The sequence below is a fragment of the Berghia stephanieae genome, chromosome 7 (assembly GCF_034508935.2).
Source record: "Berghia stephanieae isolate SIO BIC M18660-M18661 chromosome 7, UCSD_Bste_1.3, whole genome shotgun sequence".
Taxonomy (NCBI): Eukaryota; Metazoa; Mollusca; class Gastropoda; order Nudibranchia; family Aeolidiidae; genus Berghia; species Berghia stephanieae.
Window position 1 is genome coordinate 2,832,975 of NC_088366.1, and position 22,500 is coordinate 2,855,474.

General features: G+C 36.0%; 1 protein-coding gene across 2 annotated transcripts in view; it reads right to left on the reverse strand.

Moving 5' to 3' along the window:
- LOC144976353 (N-terminal EF-hand calcium-binding protein 1-like) overlaps positions 1 to 22,500 on the reverse strand; it is a 31,580-nt gene that overhangs the window by 7,312 nt on the left and 1,768 nt on the right. The window contains exons 3-10 of one of the 2 annotated variants that reach the window (XM_078920602.1): positions 20,721 to 20,829; positions 17,533 to 17,656; positions 14,340 to 14,476; positions 12,191 to 12,330; positions 9,703 to 9,732; positions 3,285 to 3,349; positions 2,441 to 2,494; positions 1 to 100 (exon numbers count right to left, since the gene is read on the reverse strand). The exon at positions 1 to 100 is cut by the window's left edge and continues 10 nt beyond it. In XM_078920602.1, the coding sequence (XP_078776728.1) occupies positions 1 to 100; positions 2,441 to 2,494; positions 3,285 to 3,349; positions 9,703 to 9,732; positions 12,191 to 12,330; positions 14,340 to 14,476; positions 17,533 to 17,656; positions 20,721 to 20,829 (759 nt within the window). The remainder of the gene's footprint in view (positions 101 to 2,440; positions 2,495 to 3,284; positions 3,350 to 9,702; positions 9,733 to 12,190; positions 12,331 to 14,339; positions 14,477 to 17,532; positions 17,657 to 20,720; positions 20,830 to 22,500) is intronic. The other variant, XM_078920603.1, reaches the window with a different exon arrangement.

A 22,500-nucleotide genomic window follows, 5' to 3' on the forward strand; every position in this document is an offset into this window, starting at 1 on the left:
CTCGGAATCCCTGAGTCAAATCGACGTAAGATCTGAGATGAGAGCGGAAATCCCCCATGGACTCCTCCTGGACAACAAACTCCCTTTGTACCAACAAAACCTGAAAGACAAGAAGACAGAAAAGATAATGACTCTCTCGAGTTGTATTCACGTAAAGTGCTTTGAGGCCTTGGCGTATTATTATTATTATTGTTATTATTATCATTATTATTATTATTATATTATTAATATTATTATTATTATTATTATTATTATTATATTATTATTATTATTATTATTAATTATATTATTATTATTATTATTATTATTATTATTATTATTATATTATTATTATTAAATTTATTATTATTATTATTATTATTATTATTATTATTATTATTATTATTATTATTATTATTATATTATTATTATTATTATTATTATTATTATTATTATTATTATTATTATATTATTATTATATTATTATTATTATTATATTATTATTATTATTATTATTATTATTATATTATTATTATTATTATTATTATTATTATTATTATTTATTATTATTATTATTATTATTTTTATTATTATTATTATTATTATTATTATATTATTATTATTATTATTATTATTATATTATTATTATTATTATTATTATTATTATTATTATTATTATTATTATTATTTCATTATTATTATTATCATTTATTATTATTTTTTATTATTATTATCATTATTATTATCATTATTATTATTATTATTATTATTATTATTATTATTATTATTATTATTATTATTATTATTTTATTATTATTATCATTATTATTATTATCATTATTATTATTATTATCATTACTGCTAGAAGCTGTGGACTGTAAAAAGAAATATACAAGAATTAATTTAACAGTGTTAAAAAAAAAAAAAAAATTAAATAAAAAAACAGAACATCAAACATGAAACATTTGAGCTCAATATCCTTCCTCAGCCAAGAACAAAAGTTTTTACTGCTTTTGTTATTGACTGAAGAAGGATTTTGAGTCCAAAACGTTATTGTTTGGTATCTTAATCTTCTTGGAAGCTGTTCGGCTATGTGGTCTAGTGGTTTGACACTCGCTTTCGGATCGGAAGGTCCTGGGTTCGAGCCTCGCTCGGCGCATAGTTGAGTCCTTGGATAAGGATTTTTACTCACATTCTCTCACCGTACTCAGGTGTAAAATGAATACCTGGCCGCTAACAGCGTTGTCTCTGTCCCAAAAATTTGTAATATCGCCTAACAGGCGTCATGTCTCGTCCTACATGTTATGTGTTGCTGTTGGCCAGGGACCCCTTGTAAAGCGCTTTGAGCACGTTTAGTGGATATTGCGCTATATAAAAGCTCAAGTTGGTTTTTTTGTTTTTTAAAGAAACCTTTTCACAAATTTGTCTCGTACACGTGTGACTAATCATCTCAATCGTGTTATTGGAAAAGCCAATTGCTGAAAAATGAATTTTATATTCAAAACGATGAAAACTGAACGCAGTTTTCTGAACTAGAAGAAACGTTTTTTTTTAAAACAATGGTAGAAATCCTTAGTTTTAAACATTTTGACTTTATATAATTCAAATTTCTGGCAGCTGGTTCACTTTGATGTGATATAGAATTGAATCCGACAATGTGAATTGGATTGTTAATGAATCAAATTCCTATTTCTACAGTTAAAATTCTAAACAATCTGGCAAAACAGGATGTTTATGTATGTAATGAGAAGTCTGATTTATATGATATATGTCTTACTCGAATCCATTGTTAAAAGATTTATCATACACACTAGTATGTTTTCCTAAATAATTATAAGGTGAAAATATTCATAAAAATTGTAAGCAGTTTAAAACTATTTTAATCCCTTAAATGAAATAGATAAATAAAAAATAAATTAAAAATTAATAAGTAAATAAATCAACATAATTAAATAATGCAATTTCTTTCCCACCCCCTCTTCCCTTGTTCTCGTGTCTGGATGGAGCAGGTTGACCAAGATGGCCCAGACGTTAAGATTGATGTCTCTGAATTTAAAATGACAGAATTCTAAGCTTTGTTACGCTCAGAGTTCTTTTGGGTTTTTAAAAATTTATGTTTCTTCTTTTTTTTTTTTAAAAGAAACTAAATAGTATACATTCACTTTCTCAATCAAAGAATATCAATATATTTCTCAAATTTCGTAAATCCAGGCTTCAAAATTACACAAGATGTGATAGGGCCGAACACTTTGCCTTCCTGGAACCAACTTAAAGTATTGCCACTTTTCCTGTTTATGTTGTTACCTGAAAAAGGGATTTGAGTCTAAATGTCAAGTATTTCAATACTTTTTAATTTTTTTTATAGAACAATTATATTCATATAAGTTTATATAAGTTCCAAACATTCCACATTGAGAGACCACTTTGGTTATAGACATTAAAAGACATCCTCAAAACTCACTGTGTCATCCTTAGCTGTCACCACCTCTTCGTCACGGAAATTCTCAAACTTGATCTAAATGAAGAAAAACAAAATACAGTAAGTTAATCCTATAGAGCCATAAAGCCTATGGAGCTGGACTTTATCCTGGTTTTATAGTGTGGAAGTGACAATAGCAATTGCTTGCTACCCTTTGGACAGGACATCAGTTTATCGCAAAGACCCAGCTTCCCAAGCACTGGGGTGGGGTGGGGGGGGGTCAGAAAAAAATCTCGACTTCACCATGGGTTCGATCTCAGTCCCTTTGTGTGTGAAGCGGGTGCTCTTCCAACTGAGCTATTGTGACACCCCCCCCCCCCCCTCACCCTCCCCAATAAAATAAGTACAAATTATCAAAAGCAAAATAAAACATTGTATTATCATTATTAAGGTCACCGTGCGCTTAGAACATTTGAGTCAAAAGATTGTGTTTTATAGTTGGCAGGAAAAATTGAAGAAAATATGACCTATGACCTTAACTCTCTCAACACCCTTATCATAAATAGAATAAAGTAGTTCAGCGGGGTCAACAATGTTTTAAAGTTGGCAGGAAAAATTGAAGAAAATATGACCTATGACCTTAACTCTCTCAACACCCTCATCATAAATAGAATAAAGTAGTTCAGCGGGGTCAACATTGTTTTAAAGTTGGCAGCAAAAATTGAAGAAAATATGACCTTTGACCACTCTCTCAACACCCTTATCATAAATAGAACAAAGTAGTTCAACAGGGTCAACAATGACTCAAAAGTAAAGAGAGAAAAGAAAAAAAGGGTGTCAAATCTGAGTCGATATCTGGGTATGAAGATGCTGATGATGACCACACCTTGCATTCCAACTTGTCCACTAGTTTGGCAAGCTTGTCCAGTTGTCCATTGAGGATGCTTTGACCTGTCAAGAAAATAGTGGACATTGAAATGCCATGGGATAATTTCATTATGGAGTTTATTTTTTAAAATGTTTTTCTTATATTCATTTATAAATGATGAATGAATGAATGAATGAATGAATGAATTTATATAGCGCCTAGATCCACAATGTGCTCAGAGGCGCTTTACAATGCAAATAAAACACAATAAATTGATAATTTAAGCATAAAGCATAAAATGATGTAGAATATTGCATCCCAAGCACACTATGAATGGATAAAGTAAGACTTTTACTACATCAGAGATGATAACCTTGAGAATCAGAACGGGATGAAAAAAAAAGGCAATTTTTGTTTGTTGCTTTAGGTCTCTTCCAACACAATTGAGGTTATATGAGAGACCGCTGAAACAAAAAAACAAGCAATCTAACAAAACTAGTACAAATGTAAATCAAAATCATAACCTAAAGATATCATAAGCTAAATTATAAATAACCAAGAACAAACAGGCAGAAGATTTACAGAAAAAAAAATATCCCTGTCAAAAATACAATCACAAACCAAAGAAGCAGGATAGGCTAGTAAAGAGAAGAAGAAACGACATCACTATCGGATCATACACCCATGCGAACATCATAGGTATATGATTCAAGGGTGATGCTCCCATCCAACCACCCGCAAAAAAAAAAAAAGCAATTTCACCAGAAAAAAAAAAAAGAGAAAAAGGTATAATCCAGCACGTTGATTGAGTAAAATTGAACACTATTTTGTCCACATTGTCTTGACACGTTATAAATCACTCTTAACCTCAAATGCAAGGAAAACGACAGCTGGCCAAGAATACGTAATTTTCAAAGACTTCAATCTTGGCCACATTTTTACATAGAAAATTGATCATTTTCGTTACTGTTGTCCCCTACCCTACCCACTACCCACGCCATGCTAACGTTTCAATCATACTCCAACCACCATTGAGTACAGACCATACAAGTTATTTTGCATTTTATTTTTTCCACGTTTTTTTCCGCGTATTTTTTTGTTTTGTTTTCCACGTTAATTTGTGTATTGTTGTGCCGACAAAGGGTTTGTCCCCGAAACGTCCATGGTCACATTGTTCACATACAAAGCCTCCCCATTTTCACTCTTTCATTAGTATTTTCACGAACCCAGGCTTCAGGCAGCCCCTCCCGTTTTCTACTTGGTTGTGTTATCGAGTCGTGGATGTTTACATTTTGAGCTTTTATATAGCGCAATATCCACAAATGTGCTCAAAGCACTTTACAAGGGGCCCCTGGTCAACAGCAACATTTAACATGTAGGACAGGACATGACGCCTGTTAGGCGATATTATAATTTTTCGGACAAAGACAACGCTGCTAACGGCCAAGTACTCATTTTACACCTTAGTACGGTTAGAGAATGTAAGTAAAGAGTCTTTTTCAAGGACTCAACTATGCGCCGAGCGAGGCTTGGACCCAGGACCTTCAGATCCGAAAACCAGTGTCATACCACTAGACCACATAGCCGTACATTTTCATCACGATTGTGGGATTGTGGGAATTTTGAAACACTTGCAACACTTTTAGGTCATTTCATCCCACATGGAAAATGTGACAAAGTAATGACACCAGATTAATGAAAGATAGAAATGTGTTGTTTCACTGTCCATCCATATTATTCCAAAGCAGCTTTTTTTCTATAAAAAAAAGAAGAAAATCTACATGACGGTGTCCACTTGACAATTTTAGTGTTAAAATTCACAGCTCAATTCATTGAAAAATTCGGGAATAGTGTTAAGAGTTATTAAACTATAAGTGCAGTATTAGAAACAGAGTTCAATTTAACTCACTGCACCCTAACACCGACTATATCCGTAGTTTACCCGGGTTTCTTTTACCCCATGCCTATTTATCACATTTTTTTCTGAGACAAATTATAGGCGTAGTATCAAAAATAATGTTTTTAGATTTTACATGTTAATGATAGTTGAATAAAACTATCTATGCTACATGCTCATTTGTATTACATTTCTTTCCAATATTGAAAAGTAGCAAAAATCTCTAGGATTGAGTGAGTTAATAATTGAAACACAAAGACAAAAGCCGAGCAGAATGGTCAACTTTTCATCGAGCTGAAACGGGACACACTAACATGAATGCTACTATCAGGACATAAAATGGCAAAATGTTTCGACTGTTGTAGAGTATAATCTACAGTGAGATGGCCAAGCATTATCATTAATTTAATAAATACTCTCTTTTTGCAAAAAAAAAAATAGTTTTTTAATTGAGCTTTTATAGAACGCAATATCCACTAAACGTGCTGAAAAGCACTTTACAAGGGGTCCCTGGCCAACAGCAACATTTAACATTTAGGACGGAACATGATGCCTGTTAGGCGATATTACAATTTTTTTTTCAAACAGAGACAACATTGTTAACGGCCAGGTACTCGTTTTACACCTGAGTACAGTGAGACAATATGAGTAAAGAGCCTTTTCCAATGACTCAACTATGCACCGAGCGATGCTCGAACCCAGGGCCTTTCGATCCGAAAGCAAGTGTCATATCGCAAGACCATATAGCCGTACATTTTAATTCATTGGTCAAAATATCAGTAACCTGAGACATGCAAAGGTAATTTCAATAATGGCCAATGTTACATCTACTGTTGTTGAATTTCAATTCAGAAAAGTGAGTGGAGCAGGCGCTTATGTTGATAATAACAAGAAATGAAGAGAGCAGGAAAGTGCCAGGAGACAATAGAGAATCAGCATTTCGCAGCAGCAATGGGGGCTCGAACCCGAAGCCTTAATGGTAAAAACTCCGCCTAGAATGGTGGATAGCTCATTTGGTAGAGTCACAGTTGTCGGAGTTGTCGTACCAGTAAAGTTGCGGGTTCAAGCCCCCATCACCGCTGCAAAACTTATACTCTTTTGTCTCCTGGCACTTTCCTACTCACTTCATTTCTTGTTATTATCTATTGTAGTTGTACTGTTTTTTCAAGAAGCCCAAGGGTCATTATAATTGTTCTGCACCTCCATAGAAATCATGAATTAGTTATGATTTATTGAAGAGAATTTATCAATTAATATTGTCAACATCGACAACCGTATGATAAATGATTAGGAATCATTTTAAAGCTACAGGAGCATAAACAAAGTACTTTAAAAGGTAAAGGAAAACCAAATATCATATAAAGTAAGAAACAAAGAGAATACAACAAAAATGTGGAGGTGAGAAAGAAAAGAGGATATTAGAGTTAAAAAATATATACACCAAAAAAAAACCCCCAAAAAACCCAGAGATCGGAAGGGTACAAATGTCAGGGTGAGAGAAGACAAAAAACCATCACTGTTTCAAGGCCCATGCAATACTTATTTGTTAGTTTTTAAAAAATCAAATGGTAGATTCTGTAGGGCAGTACCAAAAAATATAAATAAAAGTCGTTGTAGAACATTTAAGACGGCAATAATTAAAATAGAAAATTTAAATTCTTCACACAACAATGAACCTGCAGAGGATACAAACGACACAACAGTGTTTTTGACAGAGGTTGACATTTCCACACATTGTAGAGGACACAAACGACACAACAGTGTTTTTGACAGAGGTTGACATTTCCACACATTGTAGAGGATACAAACGACACAAGAGTGCTTTTGACAGAGGTTGACATTTCCACACATTGTAGAGGACACAAACGACACAACAGTGTTTTTGACAGAGGTTGACATTTCCACACATTGTAGAGGATACAAACGACACAAGAGTGCTTTTGACAGAGGTTGACATTTCCACACATTGTAGAGGACACAAACGACACAACAGTGTTTTTGACAGAGGTTGACATTTCCACACATTGTAGAGGACACAAACGACACAACAGTGTTTTTGACAGAGGTTGACATTTCCACACATTGTAGAGGACACAAACGACACAACAGTGTTTTTGACAGAGGTTGACATTTCCACACATTGTAGAGGACACAAACGACACAACAGTGTTTTTGACAGAGGTTGACATTTCCACACATTGTAGAGGATACAAACGACACAAGAGTGCTTTTGACAGAGGTTGACATTTCCACACATTGTAGAGGATACAAACGACACAAGAGTGCTTTTGACAGAGGTTGACATTTCCACACATTGTAGAGGACACAAACGACACAACAGTGTTTTTGACAGAGGTTGACATTTCCACACATTGCCAGTTGATAGATATTGTGCTTGGCTAAGAAGCTCACAACATTGCCATCCATAAGTATAACGGGCCAACACACAAAATTATGTGCAACTTTGAACGTTTATAGTCTGGTTAATACAGTTTAGTGAGAATTACTCATAAACGTGGATGGCAAAAAACAATAACAAAGACCCGTGATGTCATCTTTGTTCTATCTATATTTGAAAATTTCTTGATCTACTGGAACAGTAAGATTGATAAGATATCAATCGGTTGAGAAGTCACTCTCAGTGGAAAAAGCAAGGTCAAATAATAATTTTATGTGACAGAAGATATTCTGAGAAGAGAGACAGTGAAAGACTTGCATTTAGAAATGAATTTCTTAGCTGCTGTAAAGAGTAATGAATAAAAATATCATATTAAGAAATTAAGAAGCAGGCACCAGTGTAAGATAAAGAACTGAACAAGTGTTTATGAAAGGTGCCCGATACAGCAAGACAGATAAATACACGAAAAAAAGATAAATACACGAAAAAAGGCCATCCCAAAATAATCAGTCGACCTCGATTGGGGATCGAACCTCAGACCTTCTGATTACCAGTCAGATGTGGCACCTTTCATACCAATTGTTCCGTTCTTTAAGACACACTCAGCGACAACCCAACAAAAAATCAATTTAAAGTCAGCAAATAACTTGAAGTTTAAGTTTACAATAGTAATAGAATCAACCCATAGTCAGACCCAAAATCATGGGAGCATTTGGAAAACATTTATAAGAAAAAGGTAAAGAAAAAAGAGAACCAATCTAACCGTTAGCGTTATCATTTTTATTATTATTATTATTATTATTATTATTATTATTATTATTACTTTTTGTATTACTAGTAGTAGTAGTAGTAGTAGTAGTAGTAGTAGTAGTAGTAGTAGTAGTAAGAGTAGTATCATTAGTATTATTACCATTATTATTATTATTATTATTATTATTATTATTATTATTATTATTATTATTGTTATTATAAATTATTATTAGTAATAACAAGACAAACGACACACATTTGCTGCCCGAGGCCTGGACACCAGCAGAAAATGAAAAGCAGAGAATATATAGCTTGGGAAAAACACAGTGAGGATGATATTTGACGCTTCGGGTTTCTCCTGAATGAAAATATCTAATATTTTACAAGGATACAGAGACAAAAAAAAAAAGACTCATTCTATTGTCCTCACTTTATATAACTATGCAAATACTTGTATGTTGATGATTAGTTAATCCAAAATAGCGATGCTATCCTCATAAATACCCAAAAAAATATTTTAAAATTAGCTTTTATATAACGCAATATCCACTAAATATGCTCAAAGTGCTTTACAAGGGGACATAAGATGAGATATGATGCCTGTTAGACAATATTACAATTTTTTCGGACAGAGACAATGCTGTTAACGGCCAGGTACTCATTTTACATCTGAGTACGCTGAGACAATGTGAGTAAAGAGCCTTTTTCAAGGACTCAAACTATGCGCTGAGTGAGGCTCGTACCCAGGACCTTCCGATCCCAAAGCGAGTGTCATACCACATAGCCGCATATTTTGCTTAACCGTAGTTTTGTGCATCCTTTGTTTTAATTTTCATAACTGTTAAACAGCCATCACAAAGCAAGCAGGATGTGGAGAAAAGAATCAAAATGAGAGCGGGGGAGCACACCATTTTTGTAGCTATCTGGTCCAGTGTTATGACACTTGCTTTCGGATCGGAAAGTCCTGAGTTCCAGCCTCCCTCGGTGCATAGTTGAGTCCTTGGAAAAGACTCTTTACTCACATTCTCTCACCATACTCAGGTGTAAAATGAGTATCTGGTGTTGTCTCTGTTGTATTATCGCTGAACAGGCATCATGTTTCGTGTTGCTGTAAAGCGCTTTGAACATGTTTAGTGGATATTGCGCTATATAAAAAAGCTCCAAAAAAATCTCAATCATTTAACAGTGAAAATTAAATGTATTTTGATAATGGTAAACCCAAAACACCAATCCTCATCTGTGTTTAATTTTCCCATCATTTTGTGTGTTCTTTGAGTTCATTTTTGCACGAGTTATATACAGGCATCATAAAACAAGGCAGGAGGAAAACAATGTTAAGATAAAGTATCAAAATGAGAGCAGGAGAGCATCTCACGACGTGCCGTGCATACCTGAGTGTCCCTCATCATTCCAGGCAATTGCTGTTAGAAAACGGTTCAAAAATGAGAGATTGTCAAAATATTCAAATTCTTCTTGTGAAAAAGATTCAAAATTCTCGTTGACAAAAGAGATTCAAAATTCTCGTTGACAAAAGAGATTCAAAATTCTTGTTGACAAAAGATTTAAAATTCTTGTTGACAAAAGATTCAAAATTCTCGTTGACAAAAGAGATTCAAAATTCTCGTTGATAAAAGATTCAAAATTCTCGTTGTCCTTTGCAATAGACTAGGACCCTATCCAGAGGATAATAAGCAATTGCTATTGTCCATTTCCCGCTATAGAAACTGGGATAAACTCCGGCTCCATGGGCCAATGCCTCTGAATGACTTCAACAGTAACGGCCCTGAAGGACAACATTAGAGGTTTTGAGTGTTAAGCATTGGCATGCTGATGAATTTCATTTTTATTCTAGAATACTCTGCTCACAACATGCCTAAACAGAAACGATCAATGATCCGTGCTGATGGTGACAAAAAGTGAAAAAGGAGGAAAATTCTGAACGATTGCCTTTAAACCCCCATTTTTACAACAATAACCCCCATTTTTAGAGCAATTGCAATGATAAATTATCAATGATACTCGAGCCAATTTCTGAATAATGGGAAACTGCATCGATTTGTTCCACAACACATCAAATCTCTCACTGCCAACACAGGAGGGGGAATGTAATTCTTTAAAAGGAGGAAATTCCTCTGACTCCAAAAAGGTGGATTTCTGTGGATCTGAAGAAAACCATCAGCACTGATTGAAAAGCAATCAAATTTGTTCGATTTTCCATGCATGTGAACTTGAGAAAGTTAATAGCAGCGATATTCAAAGGGAGAGAGGCAAGGGAGGTAACGCATTCCATCCACGAATTGTTCTAGGGAGAAAAAAAAACTAAATTTATATGAGTTTGTTTTTTAAAATTGTTGTATTTTGTATATATTTTGATGCTGCATTTCCCCTTGCACTATATTTGTTAGATGAACTTTTTATGTAGTCTGAAATCTTAATCGCTGCTGGCGGGTCGTTGACGGATTTCCAAAGTATTTTTCTCTTCAATAAACAGAACAAATATTATCTAAATTATTAGACTAAATTCAACCTTTAAAAAAAAGAAAAATGACACTGCTGAAAAAGAAAATGGCAACCAGTCATCTAAACTGTAAACTGCTACTGTCGTAAATAAAAAAAACGTTTTCAGGGGTGGTGGATACAGGAGGGACAAATGCCTTAAACGGTTATCAACTGTCTTTGAATTTCATGTGAATATGTGATGTGATAGTAGGGTTGTGGGAGGTACAGAGGGATGTGGGTGGAGGTAGTGGTTGGAGGGCAGGGAGAGAAGGATACTATGTCACAAGAAGACTTCCCCATGAGATACAGAGGGAGTGAAGGAGAGTGATGGTGGTTTGTTGGTGTTGGTAGCTGGGGGTTACTGTGTCACAAAATGACTTCACCATGAGGTGTAGAGGGAGTGAAGGAGAGGGATGGTGGTGGTGGTTGGGAGTTACTGTGTCACAAAATGACTTCACCATGAGGTGTAGAGGAAGTGAAGGAGAGGGATGGTGATGGTGGTGGTTGGGAGTTACTGTGTCACAAAATGACTTCCCCGTGAAGTGTAGAGGAAGTGAAGGAGAGGGATGGTGGTGGTGGTTGGGAGTTACTGTGTCACAAAATGACTTCCCCAAAAATATTTACGAGCAGTGCTTTACATTACAAACAATAATATTTAAACTGAGAGAAAGGCCATAATACTGCAAGCAGACCTGCCACAGGAAGCTAACAAAATATCACAGAATTTTAGTCTAAAATTTAATTTTTATGATCCAAATCTGAATTTTTCAAAATCTGACTGAACTCTTTCAGCGCTGAGGCTATAGGGAATGAGATTAGCGGAAGAGTAGCGTCCCTTGATTGGACGTCACCCATAGTCTGTGACGTCACCGGTGGAAATGACGTCACAGACTATGGGTGACATCCAATCAAGGGACGCTACTCTTCCGCTAATCTCAGTCCCTATATTTGCATTTCCATCACAAAATGGCTGACACCTGATTGAGGCAGCATGAGAATGATAAACTAAGACAAAGCGACATTCGAATTCGGCGCAAAATCTCAATTAAAATACCCCCAGGGCCAATTGAAAGTTCTGATGAAAGTAATGATACTATTGGTTAAATTTATAGTACTTTTGTAAAAAGTAGTACTGGATTACATTACTATTTTTGCCTTTCAAGACTGGCCACACTGCGCGGCCATTGGCCAGTAGAACAGATTCTGTTCTGGCCACACAGTGCGGCCACTGGTGCTGAAAGAGTTAAGTTAAAAATTTGACACCAAAAGAATGTGTATCTAGCTAACAAATCTGTATAAATTGGCAGGCCTGAGAAAAGCATGGCTATAAAAGGAATTGAGCAGATGAGGATGAAAGAGGGTCTTGACTGCGTCACCTACCATCGGCGGACAGAGTGCTGTTGTTACTCATGTTGCTGACCTGTCTCTTGGCCCGGCGGACGACGCGGCCAGGAACGATTCCGCTGTCGCTTCCAGACTTCTTGATTAGATCTGCAACTTCCAGGGGCTGGATGTCTGACCTGTCAATGTTAGCATATGGAAAATAAAAAAACAAGGTAAAAAACAAATAAATGGAAAATAAGCAAATGTGTAAAAACAAGAAGTTGAATAGGAACACAGATTAAACGATAACAAATAATAAATTGATTAAGCAATTAATTCATAAACTATAACAATAAATTAAATAATAACAAATAGATCAAATAAACTATTTAACTAATTCATTATCTAATGTCATTTGATTAATCGTTTTGGTCATTCAATTATACTCCCTTTATTCATCCAATGGGGAAATTAGTAACATCTGTGGTGTAATGGAAGTACATCTGATCGGCAATCAGGAGGTCTGAGGTTCGATCCCCAGTGTAGGAAGACTAATATTTTGGGATGGTTTTTCTTCCCCTGTATTTCTCCTTTTGTCTTTGCCTGGTTTGGCACTGTTTCATACACAGTTTTTCCGATCTTTATCTCACACCAGTGCCTGCTCTCAAATTTGGCACAATATAATATGGTGAGGAGCCATTGCTCCAGTATTCCATGAAGGAATAATAGATAATTCATCAAACAAATATCTGATGTCAACAGGAATAACCCACTTTGTTCAAATGAGCAAATTTCAGGATTGAAAACCTTGCCAAAGGAAAAATAAGAAAGTGTCTGAAGAACCAGGAACATCCCAGATCACACAGCGATGCTTTAACCACTCAGCAATATTGTCTGTAGATGAATGAACTGTGATGTCTTGTGATAAGACACTCCCCTTCCAGGTCCCTGATTTGAATCCCACTCTGAATGGCATAAAATTGAGTATACTTGTGCCTGGGCGGTAACAGCAATGTCTCTCAAAAAGATATTGTCATAGCATCTTGCAGGTGTTGTGTCCTCTTTTACAAGTGAGGTGTATCTCATGGCTTTGGACCCCTTATAAATCGCTTTGAGCACAATAGGTGGATAATAAGCTATGAAAAAGCTCAAGAAACAAAGAGCATATAATAACAGCCTCAAATTACATCAAATCTTTAAAAGGAACTTGTTTGAGGTCAAAAATATATCAAGCCAACAACAAAACACAATATCAACTAAATCTCTATATCTTCTTCTCTTTCACAGCAAGCATCATCTTGCTGGTGACGACAGCTGCATTTGTTGATGAATGCTCTTGTCATTGTTTGAAAGTGTTCTATTACTGACACCAATAGGGAATGAGATTAGCAGAAGAGTAGCGTCCCTTGATTAGAAGTCACGATCGGAAAAGTTATTAGAGATAGAACGTCATGTTGGTTGTGCGGCATGAGACACTTCACCGAAAGCGAGGAGGAGAGAGACGCATGAGCAAAACCATTTTGACGTTCTCTCTGTAAGGTGACATCCAATCAAGGGACGCTACTCTTCCACTAATCTCATTCCCTATAGTATTGCATCTGGCAAAGCATTCCAGTTCCCTTTGTTTTTTTTGTTTGTTTTTTTTGAAAGACACAATATTGTCAAAATGCGTTGTGAATGTTCCACATTGTAGATGTGAGAATGACCTGTAAGATTGCCATGTTTGAGTTTTGATGGTTGTGGCTTGAAGCGACTCGACACTACCCACGACAGTAGTTGTAAATAGTTCATAAACTGGCCTCTTTTTGATGAGATTTCAAATTAACTTTAGCAGAACATGTTGTAGTGGTGTGGCCAAGTATCTCAGCAGTAAAGTCTCTCGTCTTGTCACAAAAGTCGAGCAAAGTTAAGCCTAATCGGTGGCTGGGTGAGTAACAGTGATCATGGAAAATTCTGGTCCTGGCCCTGTGTCCTTGGGTAAGGTACTTTACGCACATTTCCCCCATGGGTTAGTACATAAACGACGCCTAACAGGCGATTGGTAAGGTATGAAATGGAAAAGTAGGCTCCATATAGCCTGCAGGAGGAATAAATGAAAAATCGTGAAGTGCATCGAGCATGGTAAATCTGTCTAAATTGCCTTATATAAATGTCTCTATTACATCTGAAAACGTTTTTCTATTATTTCCACATATTTCTCCATTACCTCTCCTCTCTGGCTTGTTGATCCAGTGCCTCAGAGGCTGCGTCCAAAGGCCGTTGTAGGGCTCCCATCTGGTTCAAGATTTCCCTCATCAGAAAACGAGTGACAAACTTGTCAGTTCGGGAAGAGTCCTTATAAACCTGGTCACAAAATTAAAAATCAAATTTTTAAAAAAATTAAATCCTTCTAAGAGCCAATTTGTGGTCTAGTGGTTATGACACTTGGTTTGTCATCTGTAGATCCCGGGTTTTGAATCTGCTGTGGGTGGCACAAACATTACGCCCTTGGAAAATAGCTCTTTACTCATATTTTGTCTCACCACAGTCAATTGAGTTTCTGGCCAAAAGCAGTATTGCTTATGTTGGAAATAAATGGTAAGCTTGTCCTATAGACGCCATGTATTGCCATACATGTTAAATGTTGTGGTTGCTTAGGAATAACTTCTTGTGTTTTGTCTTTTGTTTGTTTTTAAGGGTTTGCAACACATTTAGTTAGGTTATATCAGCGCCAGTAAAAAGGAAGTAAATGGGATAGTAAAAAGTTCTAGAATTACAATTAAAGCACCCAGAGAAAGTAAGGCAAAGGGGGACTGGGAACAAATAGGGATCAGATGTAGATTCCAAGAGCACACTATCAAAGTACTTAGTTTGAGATCACCTGAAAGTCTCATCCAGACACGAGCACAGGTCCCCACTAAGAGGAATACACTCAAATGTTTACAAATCATATATATGTAAATAAAAAATAATACAGTGCATAACAGAGAGATGATTTACAAGACAAAAAATATCATCTCCCAAAACTAACTATACATTTGACTGATCCCTCCCAGCTAGGGTATCCAGCCAGTGCCAGGACAAAACCAAGTAAGTTCATCTCACGACAAAGACAGAAAGCATGTTGGAAAGAAGATAAAGAGGGATAGAAGACACAGTAAGTGCCTCCCTGCCAACTATGGGAGATCAGGAACCCACCCAATAACTTCCTGTAAACCACATTGGACACATTTAAAGGATACTAAGTGAGATACTAAAAACCCACAAACGTTTTGTTTCTATTTATTTTTTCTTAAGAATTCTTTATATTTATCATTGCTTGTAAAAGTGCAGATATTGGAGCTAAAGTAAAAACTAGAATAGCTAAAGCTATAGTCTTATAATGAAATGTAACAACAAAAAAAAAAAAAAAAAGCAAAGCAAAAAAAATATAATAAAATTAAAATCAAATATATCAACTTTGAATGATAAAATAATTAAGATGAACAGTTTTGGGCTAAAAACTCTTCTTCAGCTTAGAACAAAACATGACAATATGACACGTAAAATCAAGAGGAATTTGGAGTAGAAACCTAACAGTCTCCAGTTGGGATGAACCATATAATAGTATTCATTCATAATATTGTGATAAAAATATTAAAAGGTGTGTGAAACGATGCCAAACAAAGGAGAGAGAAAAATACAAGAAATTCAGTCTTCCTCGAGGCAGGATAATTTTTCCTTGCAATTTTCTGCCAGATTTGTCTTGCACTGTTTCATACACACCTTTAAGATTTTTGATTTACAACCGAGTCTGATCCATAATTTTTTTCTTTGATATTATGATAACTGAATATTCGCAATTAGGCGTCTTTTCCTGTCTCTGTAAGGCTTTAATTGTTGTAAGTCCATTTTTGGGGGATTACTTTTGTTTTGTTTGTTTGATTGTTGGGTTTTTGTTTTTGTTTGTTTATTTTTCCTTTTTTTTTTATCTTTAGCTAAAGAAAGATTCCACATTTCAGTAGCAAGCATTTATGGTTAATTAACCTCCAACACTGGATGTCAAAATTATAATAGTAATGTTTCGTAGTTCCAAGACAGGATGTCAAAATTATAATAGTAATGTTTCGTAGTTCCAAGACAGGATGTCAAAATTATAATAGTAATGTTTTGTAGTTCCAAGACAGGATGTCAAAATTATAATAGTAATGTTTTGTAGTTCCAAGACAGGATGTCAAAATTATAATAGTAATGTTTTGTAGTTCCAAGACACGATGTCAAAATTATAATAGTAATGTTTTGTAGTTCCAAGACAGGATGTCAAAATTATAATAGTAATGTTTTGTAGTTCCAAGACAGGATGTCAAAATTATAATAGTAATGTTTTGTAGTTCCAAGACAGGATGTCAAAATTATAATAGTAATGTTTTGTAGTTCCAAGGCAGGATGTCAAAATTATAATAGTAATGTTTTGTAGTTCTAAGACAGGATGTCAAAATTATAATAGTAATGTTTCGTAGTTCTAAGACAGGATGTCAAAATTATAATAGTAATGTTTTGTAGTTCTAAGACAGGATGTCAAAATTATAATAGTAATGTTTCGTAGTTCTAAGACAGGATGTCAAAATTATAATAGTAATGTTTTGTAGTTCTAAGACTGGATGTCAAAATTATAATAGTAATGTTTCGTAGTTCCAAGACAGGATGTCAAAATTAATTAATAATGTTTTCAGTTCTAAGACAAGATGTCAAAATTATAATAGTTATGTTTTCAGTTCCAAGACAGGATGTCAACATTAAATAGTAATGCTTTCAGTTACTAAGACAAGATGTCAAAACATTTTAATGATTTTTCACCTTCTAACTACAATGTCAACACTAAACAATATATGTCTCGCTCGGTTCCAAGACAGAATGTCAACATCTAATCTCAATGTTATTTTCACTCTCAAAATAAGACATCAGTGGTAAACATTAACGTTCTCAGATTCAAGCCAAGAATAGCATCAGTTCAAGTGAAAAGTTAAGTTATTTTCACTTTCAAAATAGTAAACATTAGTTTTTTCACAGAGAAGTGAGTGGAGCAGGCATTTATGTTGATAAGAACAAGAAATGAGGTAAGTAGGAAAGTGCCAGTAGACAATAGAGAAAAAATTTCACGGTGGTGATGGGGGCTCGAACCCGCAACCTTATTGGTACGACAACTCCACCTGGCTGGGGAAAGCGTGACTACTGTATGAGCTGTCCACCACTCCAATGACAGCTAATATGGTAGAGTCATGCTCTCCCTGGCCAGGCGGAGTTGTCATACCAGTAAGGTCGCGGATTTGAGCCCCCATCTGCGCCGCAAAATTTTTATTCTCTACTGTCTTCTGGCACTTTCCTAATCACTTCATTTCTTGGGTTTTCACAAAGGGTTCAGTCTGTTTTGTTTTACAAACCTTTGAGGTGCTGAACAAAACACTAGTCAGTTTTTTGTTCATTTCTTCTACCAGCCCAAATATTTCCTGGAAGACGCCCAAACGTTGAGAGAAATAGGCACAGAGTTCACCAATGTCAATATTGCTGAAAAATAATTTGCGAAGAATGTGAGTACTTATTCTACTTGTTTGAACTAAAAGAGATGTAAGAAAATGATAGAACAGTACATTTCCATTTCAGTAACCAATGCACTTCACAGCCTTCAATCAGTATCAAAAACAGGCCATTTAAAACTAAATTTCTACTTGGTTTTTGACATCATGTGAAACCTGGGCCTTCCTGGAAAAGTTCCATGAAGTCCTAAGTTTGAGTTTTTGACAAGATGAGGATTATTTTAATTGATCAATATTTGAAGGATGAGTTTTCTGGCCCAATTTTTTAAAATATGTGTTTTCAGAGTAAGGCAGTAGAGTCCCATTGTCGTGGACAAAATCAAAAACTCTCATATGTAAACAAAGATGAGAAAAATAGGCTATGGAGAAGTGACAGATAAATACAGATAATAAAAAGTCACAGGGTGGGTCGGTGCCAAACTCAGGATCCAATTGACACGACGCACTGTGTGGCTGGATGTGTGGCTCAGCCAATAGTGTGACGCTTGCTGCTCTCTCTCTCTCTCTCTCTCTCTCTCTCTCTCTCTCTCTCTCTCTCTCTCTCTCTCTCTCAACTCTCAGCCACGCGGAGGGTGTTGTGTCAATTGGATCCTTAGTTTGGTTCTGACCCCGTGACTTTTTATTCCCTGTTTTCATCTGGCACTTCTCCATACACTATTTTTCTCATCATAATTGAGATGCCCGCTTCACAATTTTTAGGAATATGTAGACAAACTGATAAGTAAGCCTATAATTTGCAAAAAAGGTTATCAGACTATAAAAACACACACACATACACAATGAAGCAAGAAGCTTTATCTAAAAATGCAAACATAACTTTGAGTTAAATGTTTCTATTTCTCTAGGCACTGAGGGCATGCAATCTATAAAAAGCTTTATCGCTTTGAAGTCTTTTTGTGAAAAGTGCGCTACTTTACATTGACACAACTCTCTTTCCTTTAGAGTTTGGCCACCAAAGTTTTACTAAAATATGTTGATTGATTAAAATGACCCTCACTATGGTCAAAAGAAAATTAAACCCAAAACTTTTTTGACACGTTAGGGTCACTTTACTCTACAAAAATTATATGAAGTAAAAGTTTTCTGACCAAAATCAAAAAGGTGTCACTTTACTCTATAAACATTATATCTGAAGTGAAAGTTTTCTGACCAAAATCAAAAAGGTGTCACTTTACTCTATAAACATTATATGAAGTGAAAGTTTTCTGACCAAAATCAAAAAGGTGTCACTTTATACTCTATAAACATTATATGGAGTGAAAGTTTTCTGACCAAAATCAAAAAGGTGTTAATTTTGTCAGTGCATGGTAATCTAGTTCGGGGACAGTGTAGTTATAGTGGTACAGTCTTCGTTGCAAACATAGGTCGACTGCCCATCACCCTATGAAGCCTTGATCAAGTCACCTCACCCTAGCCCACTTAGGAGGGTTGCCCTGGGTTAATGGGTTGATACAGTCTTCCCTTAGAATGGACTCTAATGGGTTGATACAGTCTTCCCTTAGAATGGACTCTAATGGGTTGATACAGTCTTCCCTTGGATTAGACTCTAATGGGTTGATACAGTCTTCCCTTAGAATGGACTCTAATGGGTTGATACAGTCTTCCCTTAGAATGGACTCTAATGGGTTGATACAGTCTTCCCTTAGAATGGACTCTAATGGGTTGATACAGTCTTCCCTTAGAATGGACTCTAATGGGTTGATACAGTCTTCCCTTAGAATGGACTCTAATGGGTTGAGACAGTCTTCCCTTAGAATGGACTCTAATGGGTTGATACAGTCTTCCCTTAGAATGGACTCTAATGGGTTGATACGGTCTTCCCTTAGAATGGACTCTAATGGGTTGATACAGTCTTCCCTTAGAATGGACTCTAATGGGTTGATACAGTCTTCCCTTAGAATGGACTCTAATGGGTTGATACAGTCTTCCCTTAGAATGGACTCTAATGGGTTGATACAGTCTTCCCTTAGAATGGACTCTAATGGGTTGATACAGTCTTCCCTTAGAATGGACTCTAATGGGTTGATACAGTCTTCCCTTAGAATGGACTCTAATGGGTTGATACAGTCTTCCCTTAGAATGGACTCTAATGGGTTGATACAGTCTTCCCTTAGAAAGGACTCTAATGGGTTGATACAGTCTTCCCTTAGATTGGACTCTAATGGGTTGATACAGTCTTCCCTTAGATTGGACTCTAATGGGTTTGATACAGTCTTCCCTTAGAATGGACTCTAATGGGTTGATACAGTCTTCCCTTAGAATGGACTCTAATGGGTTGATACAGTCTTCCCTTAGATTGGACTCTAATGGGTTGATACAGTCTTCCCTTAGATTGGACTCTAATGGGTTGATACAGTCTTCCCTTAGAATGGACTCTAATGGGTTGATACAGTCTTCCCTTAGAATGGACTCTAATGGGTTGATACAGTCTTCCCTTAGAATGGACTCTAATGGGTTGATACGGTCTTCCCTTAGAATGGACTCTAATGGGTTGATACAGTCTTCCCTTAGAATGGACTCTAATGGGTTGATACAGTCTTGCCTTAGAATGGACTCTAGAGAATAATTTCTCCTTGGGGATGAATAATGGGGATATTATCTATTTTTTATTTCATTATTTGATCTATGTCGAGATAAACAATTAGGAAAAAAAAAACTTGACCTTTTATATAGCGCAATAACCATTAAACATGCTCAAAGCACTTTAAAAGGTCCCTGACCAACAGCAACACGTAACATGTAGAACAAGACATGACGCCTGTTAGGTAATATTACAATTTTTTCCGACATAGACAACGCTTTTAACTGCCAGGCACTCATTTTACACCCAAGTACGGAGAGAGAATGTGAGTGAAGAGCCTTTTCCAAGGATTCAACTATGCGCCAAACGAGACTTGAACCCAGGACCTTCCGATCTGAAAATGAGTGTCAGACTTCAAGACCACATAGCCGCACAAAAAGAAGAAAAAATATGATTTTAAATAGATTGATTCTCACTGTTAAAGACAACTTTAAAATAAAAATTGAAACCGTACTTGGTATTGTGTGAATCGATTTGATTGAAAAGGGTTTGCAGCTCTTCTTTTCCCATCACGCCATCGGCAAAATATGAAACAAACTCCTCCCAAGATATGAATCCATCGTCTGAAATGTTAAAAAAATAATTAACACCTTTATAAAATGTATTGTTGAAAAAAAAATATATAGAAATGTTTTGGAAAAGATAGCCTCAAATGGCTTCATCTCACACTATAAAATTATTATATTCTATCCAGACAGCGAATATGTTGCCGCATTGAAATGCACATTCCTCCCACCAAATCCAAGCATCAGTAACACACTTTATACAGTCACCTGGAACAACTACAAAAGCTGTTGTTCCTCTCTGTCCCTGTCCATTCTGTCAAACTATCCAACATCATTTGTCACTGCTAACCAGGTGCTAATTTTCCTTATTATTTTTCTTTTTTGGATGTACAACATCGACAGTAATGTTCAGTCTGACTGAGTCAGTCGGTTTTTATCAAGAGGAAAAAAAAAAACTGCAACTCTTTACAAAAAAAAAAAAAGAAAGAAAAGTTGTGCTCAAAGTGCTTTACAAGGGATCCCTGGCCACCAGCAACACTTAACATGTAGGATGGGGCAATGGGCCTGTTCGGCAATAGTACCAAATTTTTATTCGACCAGAGCATCTGGCTTTCTCTGCAATAGCCGAAAATGCTGGGCCACCTCCAACCACATTTTGACAGGACATGGCAGAACCGCAGCTAACATGCATAGATGGAATCTGAGAGAATCAGATGCATGCCGTCATTGCCAAGGAGGCTCTGAGACAATGGACCACATCGTCATCCACTGCCCAGTGACAAGCCTATCAGAAGGCTACGAGACAGTCTATAAGGCAGGAAAACAATTTGAAGAATGGATTAAAAGATTCAAAATAGAGGTGTAGCCATTCGATACTACTATTCGACCAGAGATAGCGCTGTTACTGTTACTGTTAACAGCCAGGTATTCATTTTACACCTGAATACGTGAGAGAAAAATGAATTTATCCCACCCACAATCATTTAGCTACCACCTCTATCCGGTAAAATTTCTACTATATCCTTCTCTTCAAACCATGTAAGTTGACCATCAGATTCCAATCAAGAAAAATGAATTTCATCATTGAATAGAACTCTTTTCAAGTCCATGTTCGCTGAATCCAGTTATGATAATCAAGTGCCCAAAGGGAATAGTTAGTATTTAGAATGATGTGCCCCAAGAGAATAGTTAGAATTTAGAATGATGTGCCCCAAGGGAATAGTTAGAATTTAGAATGATGTACCCAAAGGGAATAGTTAGAATTTAGAATAATGTACCCAAAGGGAATAGTTAGAATTTAGAATGATGTGCCCAAAGGGAATAGTTAGAATTAAAATGATGTGCCCAAAGGGAATAGTTAGAATTTAGAATGATGTCTTCTTCACTTTAAATGTGCTGCTATGTGGTCTTGTGGTTTGACACTCGCTTTCGAATCGGAAGGTCCTGGGTTCGAGCCTCGCTCGGCGCATAGTTGAGTCCTTGGAAAAGACTCTTTACTCACATTCTCTCACCATACTCAGGTGTAAAATGAGTACCTGGCCGTCAACAGCGTTGTCTCTGTCCGAATAAAAATTGTAATATCGCCTAACAGGCGTCATGTCTCGTTCTACTTGTTACATGTTGCTGTTGGTCAGAGACCCTTTGTAAAGCGCTTTGAGCACATTTAGTGGATATTGCGCTATGTAAAAGCTCTATTTTTGGGGGGGGGGTTTTCTCTCAACCAATTGC